Here is a 9,368-nt window from a genome sequence, read left to right as displayed (position 1 = left end):
GAGCACTACAATTACAGGCATGTGTTATTGTGCTTGGCTGAATGTTCTTCTGGTCTGGATCTCACCCCACATGGGACTGAAAAGTCCTAGAAGAAAGGACCAGAGTTCCTGGATTCCAGTCACAGGACTTGTTCTGTTTTCCTGGCAGATGAGGCAAAACCCACACATGCTAAAAGTATTTAACGAATAAAATATGAATCAATGCAAATAAGTAGCATTCTCAGTTTTATCAAGGTTTCTCATGTTGAAGATCATACATTAAAATATTATATATCTGGAGCATCTTTCTGCCCCATTTCCCTTTGTCACAGCTTCTTCTTCTACTTGCTGGTTGACCATACTTTATATATATATGTGTGTGTGTGTGTTCACGGGCTCTGAGTTCATAATGCACATCTGTGTCTTGAAAAATGTCTCATCCACAAGACTGGGCCTATCAGCCCCTCTTCTCTGGTCCTAATAATGATCTAACCCTCTTACCAGTTTCCTGTTGATCTTATATAGATACACTGTGGCTTGATATGGTTGAGTTGAGTTCCGGAGGCACCGGAAGACAATCCTCAGACATTGTAATCTTCCATTGTCCTCGGGTACCTCACATCAGATCATAGACACACGGTTCTTGATGTACACATGATAGGGGTCACTACGTTTGTCCACTTTGCGTGAACGGGTATATCCCAGGATGAGACTGCCCACAGTGACAGCAAATAGGAACATGACAAAGAGAATATACATGTAGGAGTTGTCATTACGACCAGGAAGGCTAGCCCGACGATCCTCAGTTTGATTGTCTGGCCCTGGTCCTGGCTCAGGCCGGCAGAGCAAGTGACTGTGAAGGGTTGTGTTCAGCGCCTTCAGCACAGCATGGAGGCTCATGTACCAGGTCTCAGTCCCGTTGGAAGTCTCCATAGCAACAGATATTGAGGTATGGGAAGAGCTGGAATGTGATCTGATGGTGAGAGAAAACAGAAAGGGTGGCTTTTTACCCACGTTGTGAACAACTTCCCCACTTTGCATACCTAGGCTAGAGCCCTGATACTATCATCTCTTCTCCATTCTTCTGGTCTGTCTTCTCCACGAAGCCTCAGACTCAGTGATGAGAAGTGCTAAGTGGGATTTCCTCTCTGCCTATGGAAGCATCCCACAGTGCATGTGGAATAGTCTTTCCTGGCCATTGTTTCCTGGCCATTGAAAGCCATGTTATTCTCTTTATTTTCTTGGATTATATAAATTCAATAGATTTTGGGCCACAAGAACTTTGGGAGTTATTTAATTTAACTCCTTCCATTTTATACACAGGTAAACTGAGACCCCAAACAAATAATAGCTTGTTCTTGTTCAGGGAATAGTAAATAGTGTCTATTTTCAGGAGTCCAGACAACCATATTCAGTGGCTGATCCCAAAGCTCTCCTTCGCCTAGGTAGAACTGTCAACAATCATCATTATTACCTGTACATACCAAGCATGATTATTATCTATCAGGTGTCTTCCCCATAGTTCTAATGATGATAAATACTTATAATGACTTGATGCAAAATTTGGAGAACAGAATAATAGAGCAGCACCCTACTGCCACCCAAGACTGGCCTACATTCCATGAAAAGCCTCTGAGGTTCTCTACCATTCAGTACTTGTACCCTCAAGGAGGGGAAAAGAACACAGACTTCCTGTATTAGATGTAAGAAGTGCCGTGCAGGGGTGGTGCATGTCTTTAATCCTGGCACTTGGGAGGCAGAGGCAGGCAGATTTCTGAGTTTGAGGCCAGCCTGGTCTACAGGACAGCCAGGACTATACAGAGAAACCCTGTCTAAAAATAAAACAAACCAAAACAACCCAAAAACCAACCATACAAAAAAGAATAAAAAGCAAGAAATCTAAGTTTTCTTTTACATTGGTCAGTGGCAAGCAGGAACACCATTGATACTTCTTAGCTGAGCGCTCAGTTTGGGGTCAGGTTTGGGGTTATGCATTTTTAACTATACCTGAGAAGGTTGCCGTCTCCACCCTGCTTTCCAAGCTTGCAGGAAGAATTCACTCTTTTACTGCACTGAAGAGGATTCTCCTGCTTCTCGTTTTGAGAAGCAAATACATACACTCAGCTTTTTGGAAACTAGAAGCGTCCACAAAATTAAGGTAACCTCTCCCTGCTCTCCCTGCTCCTGGTCCGTTTTCCTTGGAAAGGGTTTTCACTTGGCACAACACAGGGGGGATAACATGGATCTGAAGAGCTCACCAAACAGTTCAGAGACTCTGCTGGCTCTGAGACATCCTTGAGGATCTCTTCGTGGATGTCCCACAGCCCCTCAGTTCCTTGCAAGGTGCATCTGGAAGCAGCCAGAGTTGTGGTGTTAACAGGAAAGGCCCAGAGCTAGAAACTGGGAAGGAGGCAGAAGAGGAGGAAGAGGAAGGAACCAGAGACACAAACCTCAGAACCAAGGGTGGATCTCCCAGTTCCTAAGGGTTGTGCAAGCATCTTTCTGTGGCTTCTGACCCACCCATACTCCTCTCCCCTTCCTGCAACAGCTGGCTCAAGCTAGCCTAGAGTTGTAGTTACAGGACTATGCAGTGGCCAAGGGACATGTGATTGCTGTCTCCCCAGTCCAGGCTCACAACATCTTAATCAGGTGACTTTTTGACAATGGAACAACCTAAAACCCTTCTCCTCCCTGAGGGTGCTGGGACCTCAGTAGGAGCCTTTTAGAATCCCAAGGTAAAATGGCAGTTTGCAGTCTCATAGAAATAAATGACACATTACTAATCAAATCTGTTTGGACAGACAGCATGTGGATGTGTCCCAGCGAGCTGTCGAGATGGCTCTGCAAGTAAAGATACTTGCTGCTAAACTTGATGGCCTGACTTTGATCCTGCACCCTAGTGGAGAGAGCCAACGCCTGAAAACTGCCCTCTGACCTCCACATGCACACCCCCCTCCAATAAATGTAATAAAATAATTAAAATGAACGTGTCCTAGAATTAACTCTCTGTAGCATGGCTTTGTCATGAAGATTAAAGAGAATTATGTAAGGTTTGGCTGTAAATCCCACAGAAAGCAGCGGCAGTTTGTGTAGCACAGGAACTCGGCAGGACTTCAGAGTTCACCAAGGCTGACTGCCCTCATTTTACAGCCTTATAGTAAAGGAAATGGAAGCCCGGGCAGCTGTCTTTGTCCCACTGCTACTTGTGTGACTCTGGGCATGTGATTCCACCCACTTTTTAATCTCAGTTTCCATCTACATCTGTAAAATGAAGGGGTCATGGTCAGCTCAAATATCCTGTGACATTATGAATCACGGAACCACGTTGTGAGATCTTGGAGACTGAGTGGCTGGTGGAAGCAGCCCTTGGGGAGCCTTCTAGAGGACTTCAAACCCAAGACAGAGAGGCGGCAGAGTCTTCCCAGCAGGCTCAGATGTTTCTGAGTCTGGGGACTGACTTATACCTGACATCCCAGCCTAGGTAAGGTGAGGACCAAATGGATCCACTTGCTCCTTTTTCCTCCTAGCCTCTTATCTGCAAGGGTGATCTGGCCCAGGGGAAGAGACAGAGTGTGGGAAGTTGGGGTGAGAGGCAAGTGAAGGACAGGGTGGGACACATGAGTGGAATCAAACTGTGACCCATCAGACCTTCCCGTCAGGGCCTCTCAGACCTCAGAGGTCATAGTATGTGTCCTTCAGTGCTGGGTTTGGGTGGAGACAAGAAGGCAGATTCTGGGCATCCTGTTGGGGTAAGGAGAAGCAGAGAGCTGCAGAAGGAAGAGACTGGTTGCCTATAACCCACCTCTCGGTTCCAAATGGGCACAGACAGAAACACTGGGTGTTTTGTTTCTCTTCCTTGAGTCCCCGGGTTTCCAACTCCTAGAGAGTCATTGATTATCAAGTTTCCAGGATGGAAGTGGCAGAGCCCTGTTGTCGGAGAGGCCTTTGATTGAAATAGACAATGGGCTAGCTTAGAAAGCAGACTAACAACTACTGAGCAAACTGGAAAACAAACAAACAAACTAACTAACTAACTAACTAACTAACTAACTAACTAACTAACTAACTAACAATTGTTGAACTCTTCTCTATGTGGCCCTGCCTTGGCTCTGTTTCCCTGTGGCTTTCCCAGTGTCTGTGACCATGATAATGAACGCCAGGCTGTGAGCTCATCGGACAGTCCTTGCACTCCCACGCCTCTTGCCTTTACTCATATTCTTTTCTTAAGCAGGAATTCTTTTTCTGTCTGCTTGGCAAGCTCATTCTTCAAGACTCTGCTCTATACCACCAGCTTAGAGCTGGTCCAGAGACACCCCCTCTCCTACTCAATAACTAGTCAGTTTCTCCTCTTGTTTGTTACCAGAGTGCCTTCAAAACAGCCTCATTAGAGAACTGGGCCATTTGGAATCTGTTTGTGAGTGTAGATGTGGGCCCAGTGTATCCCTGCACATATGCTTGGAGGTTTCAGGGAAGGGGCCTGGGCCTCATGCATTTCTTTATTCTTCGGGCCTGTTTACATAGTGAGCACCAAAAAGAACAAGTGACTCAATCTCTCTCCTATAAGAGAGTACCCTCCCCAACTCGTCCCCTAACAGCTTCATGGAATCAGCTTTCAACGTTTTAATAGAAAACCAAAGTAGGAAAGACTCCAAGTTACCCCAAGATAAGCTGCCTTAGATAGAGGGGAGGCCCCTTGAGCAGGTGGCATGGGGCAAGAGAGGGAAATTCTGAGCCTCCTTTGGGAACCCAGACACTTCCCGCATCTGATCTGAGCCGGTTTATCCAAAGGGCAAACATTCTTGGCCCCCAGACAACGGTAAATGGTTTTGCAACGCTCTTCCCTGTGTGCCTACCAAAGGTGTGGCCATCCACACCCACGGACGGCACACAGATAGCCCGAGTCTCAGCCTGTGATCTCGCCTTTCAAGAGTACCTTTCACGATCCTAGTTCTGCCTATGTGACCTTGAATGCTTTTCCTCTGAACCATATCTGTAAGACGGAGGTAATTACCAGTGCCCAGCTCACCTCGTGAGAACTGGGAGAGACAATAGGCGGAGCAGGCATGAGAAAGTTACTGGGAAGCCTGCTCACATTGTTCCCATAGCCATCCATGGCTCAGCTCACCTCTGAGAGCAGTCATCCCCAAGTGCCTGCCTCCTGCTGTGCCCTCTCACAGCCCACAGCCACCAAGGGTCGCCCTCCTCCATTGTGTCCCACCCTTTCTGATGAATCCTGCAGGTCCTTGCCATTTACAAGTGCCTTCCCTGCCCCTACGTGGCCAGTCTGTGTAGCCAAGCATAGGATGGAGGTTCTTGGTCTTGCCTGCCTCCCTCTTAGAAGGTACTTCAAGCTCCCCTGCGTTACAGATAGAAAACATGCCCTGAGGAATTTGAACTGAAGAAAGCTGCTAGTCAGTTTTCATCTTCCGGGAGTCAACAGACTTTAAAGGCAGTTTTTAATGCCTCCAGTATCGCACCCCTCCATTTGCAATTGACAGAGTGGCTGGAGCCAGAGAGAATGAGTTTATTCGATATCTGTACGTGAAATAAGAGTCCTGGGCTAGGAGTGAGGAAACACTGGTTCTAATTCAATATGGTCCCTGGTGATAAGATTATCCTGGGTCCTCAGTTTCCTCCCATGCAAATTAATGAGGAGAAGGAGGCAGAGATTAGGACTTTGCTTCCCGGGGCTCTAACACACTGGCTGAGACACCTCCCAAACATCCCCCTTTGCCCTAATTGGATTACATGGGGGCAAATGGAGCAGGAGACCCATTTTACAGGAGGTGACCTAAGGAAGCACAAGGCACAGAGCCATGGTTGACCTGCACAGTTTACACTACCTGAAAACTAGAACCCAAGACTCCCGACTTTCAACCTAGAACTGCTACAACAGCAGAAGACGCTCCAGACAGTCCCGGGATTTCTGAGGATCTGATCGCCGAGGGCTGGTCACAGTGGAGTAGAATGGCAAGGGCAGTTCTGCAGAGCCCGCAGCTTTGGTAGAGCAAGACTGACTCCTGGAATGTTATTTCCGTGAGTGTCCCGCTGCAGACCTGTAAGTGTTCTCTTATCGGTAGGAGAGGAGGAGCCTTTGCTGCCTGGAGGGAAGCCTGGGAGAGCGCCTTCGGACCACACACGACTTTCCGTGCGCAGCGAAACTCTTTAATCCCTGTATTTCCTGGGAATACCTGCTTTTCTCACTAGGGAAGATCCACGCTGTGTTTTAGCAGCACCCCACGTCGGGTCCTCCCTCTGAAGGAAAACACCGAAACCCTGCATGTCTTGCCCAGACTATGGATAGCTTTTCCAACCCTGTGGCGCCTTACCTGCCTCAGCGATCAGTCTCCTGTGAGCACAGCAATCGTGCCCAGAGGCGCTCAGTGCTCTCAGAGCTCTGCACGCCTACTGGCTCTTGGCTCCCTTTTCCTTCCCAGGGTGTCCCTCCTCTGGCCCCGCCCTGCCTTAGCACACTGAGCTTCAGCGTTGGCTGTCTTGGGGCGCCTCCGCCCAGCAACTTGGCCTCACCCGGTTGTGGGGAACCACCTGCTTCCTGGATCCCAGACAGAATTTTTCTCGTTTGTGTCTCTATGTCTCAGCCAGCCTAGCGAAAAGCTGGTTTCCAGAAACCCAGACCAAGCACTAGGTTTTGGTGGAGTCGGGCGTGGTACCTGTTTAGCTGTGTGGCACTGGGCAGCTCCTCTCTGGGGCCTTGGTTTCCTCTCTATGGGTACCACCATTCCTGCTCGCGCTCTTCACAGGCTTACGGTAAGGTTAGAAGTGTTTTCAGAATCCAAAATACTAAAACCGAATAGCCAAAGAAAACATCTGATTCTAAGACAAACCTGTTTTCAGTTTGCAGACGCCCAAACTGGTTACTTATCTACACTCAAGCAAGCAAGTCAGCGCAGAGCTCTGTCTCAGAATCCATTGTACTCTAGCAGGCATCTCCCCCCTCAGTAGTCTGTGTCACACGTCCTATCTCAATTTGTATCCACTCACTTCTTAACTGGTGTCTGTCCCGGAACACTTGTTTTCCAGCCATTGGGTCCACATCCAAATTGTTTCTGATGATATTACAGGCTGATAAGTGTCATTTTCCTGTTGATGACAGAAATAGGGATCTGCCTCTCAGGGACTCTGTAGCAACCGCTTATCCAAGCTCTCTTCACTAGCGGAGGTCACACAACGAACACACTCAGATGAGTTCCTTCACACTCTTGCAAAGATCTACTGCAGTATTTCCAAGGTGAGTAATTTCAATCACAGAATTTTAGGATATGATTATCTAATAAGTGCTTAGGGAAAAACAAGATTGCCACATGGTGGGCACAAAAATTATGCACAAAAAATGCATAATTGCTAAGAACACATCATTGTTGTGTTGTTTCTGTGTGACAGGTTTCTATCCAACCATTCCTCCCTAAGCTGGACACCACCTCTGAGAGCTGTCATCTCGATCACCCCGGTATGCGCTGCTCCAGTCTGCACACCGAGGACAGTGGGCTCCTCCTGGGAGGTTTGGATTTAGAAGACCCGGAGTGGGGCCCAGAAATCAGCATTCAGAATTTTGCCTCTGTAGATGTCTGTGCACGGCTTAAATGCCAGGCACCCTCAAGGCCAGTCTTAAGCACCAATGGGAGATTGGGAATCTCGTTTCTCGTTTCTTTTTTCTTTGTTTGTTTGTGTGATTTTTGAGACAGGGTTTCTCTGTATAGCCCTGGTTGTTCTGAAACTCACTCTGTAGACCCAGCTAGCCTCAAACTCCCAGAGCTCTGCCTGCCTCTGCCTGCTCAGCACTGGGATTAAAGATGTGCCCTGCCTCCCCCTGACAAAACTCCCAGGCACACAACAAACAAGAACAATGACAAAACTCAACAGGGGTGGAGTGATGGTTCAGCAGCTAAGAGCACCTGCTGCCTTTGCAGGGCACCCTGTCAGGTTTCCAGTACCCACCCAGGATCTCACAACCATCTGTGACTCCAGTTTTAGGGGATCTAATGCGCTCTCCTGACCTCTACTGGTAGCAGGCACACATGTGGGGTAATAGGTCATACAGCTGGGCAAAATAATCATAGACATTAAATAAAACAATTAAATCAGAAAAAAATTAAAAACTAGCCTTGCCAGGTGGTGGTGACCCACTCAGGAGGCAGAGGCAGGCAGATCTCTGAGTTCAAGACCAGCCTGTTCTACAGAGGGAGTTCCAGGACAGGCAAGGCTATACAGAGAAACCTTATCTAGAGAGAGAGAGAGAGAGAGAGAGAGAGAGAGAGAGAGAGAGAGAGAGAGAGAGTCAAGGTCCTCCCTCTTTTCCTAGTTTGGGACGAACTTTGCATTCTTGACATAGGGTAGCAACAACTGTTCCTGTCAGGAGAGCTCTGAGGACACAGACGACCTGTTCCAATAAAGCTTTAGAATCCGAGACTCTGATTCATAGCCCCTTAGAGTTCTAGAGTCATTTGGCATAGAACCTATGTGAGAAAGACTTACAGCTCTCTAGTCAGTTCCCCACCTGGCGAATCCTCTGTAAAGTTCACGTTGCCACGAGGCTGTCCAGCTTCACCAACGACAAGGTGGAAGCTCGTTGTCTCAAAAGCAGGAAGTGGCCCCAGTTGTTAGGACATCTATCTTCACGTCTCAGACTACCTCCTTCTGCCCTTCAGTCTCTGCACCCACTGGGAACATGAACTATTAGCCTAATATTTCCTTTAAAGAGGGCAGCTGACCAAGAGACGTTGGAAAATGGTCTGAGTGGCTTCATGTTCCCCAGCTGGGCTCTGGGTGCCCTCATGTCCCCCAGCTAGGCTTTGCAGGCTTCCAACGAGGCTGGACGGAATGATGTGTGCACCAGGCAGTGGGGATGTGTGCAGTAAAGGCATTGCTCCTTTGAGAAGAAAGGGGGCAGAGTGTCTGTCCCTGAGGAGCTAAGATGGGAAGTGTGAAGGAGAGGAGTGGAGATGAAGGCTGGGATGTGCTGACTTAGGCTAGGGGAAGAGACTCAACCTAGAGATATAGACCAAATGTATGTATAGGTAAGACTCACCTTCAAGTCTTAGCTTCAATGCCCACTTGTGGAGTCCTCTTTTTTGTTTTTTTTCATTTTCATTTTTTGAGACAGGGTTTCTCTGTGTAGCCCTGGCTGTCCTGGAGCTTTCTTTGTAGACCAGGCTGGCCTCGAACTCAGAGATCTGCCTGCCTCTGCCTCCCAAGTGCTGGGATTAAAGGCGTGCTTCACCACGCTTGGCTTTTTTCTTTTCTTTTTCTTTTTCTTTTTTTTTTTTTTAAGATTTATTTATTTATTATATGTAAGTACACTGTAGCTGTCTTCAGACACTCCAGAAGAGGGCATCAGATTTCATTACAGATGGTTGTGAGCCACCATGTGG

The 9,368-nt window shown here is 47.8% G+C and overlaps 1 protein-coding gene across 7 annotated transcripts; it reads right to left on the bottom strand.

Moving 5' to 3' along the window:
• Window positions 1–208: 208 nt before the first annotated feature.
• Window positions 209–8,361, bottom strand: Kcne3 (potassium voltage-gated channel subfamily E regulatory subunit 3). Of its 7 annotated transcripts, none has more exons than XM_029479828.1 (5): window positions 8,312–8,361; window positions 6,982–7,080; window positions 3,782–3,922; window positions 2,238–2,328; window positions 209–952 (listed from the first exon to the last, which is right to left on the bottom strand). In XM_029479828.1, exon 5 carries the CDS (start codon window positions 910–912, stop codon window positions 601–603), a length of 312 nt encoding a protein of 103 aa, XP_029335688.1. In that variant the 5' UTR covers window positions 913–952; window positions 2,238–2,328; window positions 3,782–3,922; window positions 6,982–7,080; window positions 8,312–8,361; the 3' UTR covers window positions 209–600. The 7 variants fall into 7 exon arrangements, with proteins under 7 accessions (XP_029335688.1, XP_029335689.1, XP_029335691.1 ...); XM_021168179.2 differs by having other exon boundaries at window positions 226–952; window positions 2,238–2,379; XM_029479829.1 differs by lacking the exons at window positions 6,982–7,080; window positions 8,312–8,361 and adding an exon at window positions 6,309–6,394 and having other exon boundaries at window positions 2,238–2,379.
• Between the last annotated feature and the right edge of the window lie 1,007 nt (window positions 8,362–9,368).

This window comes from Mus caroli, chromosome 7 (genome assembly GCF_900094665.2).
Source record: "Mus caroli chromosome 7, CAROLI_EIJ_v1.1, whole genome shotgun sequence".
Taxonomy (NCBI): domain Eukaryota; kingdom Metazoa; phylum Chordata; class Mammalia; order Rodentia; family Muridae; genus Mus; species Mus caroli.
This window is presented reverse-complemented; position numbering and strand designations above follow the sequence as displayed.

Excerpts from the sequence above, each read along its gene's own strand:
- Kcne3 (XM_029479828.1), bottom strand. The coding sequence starts at position 912 with ATGGAGACTTCCAACGGGACTGAGACCTGGTACATGAGCCTCCATGCT.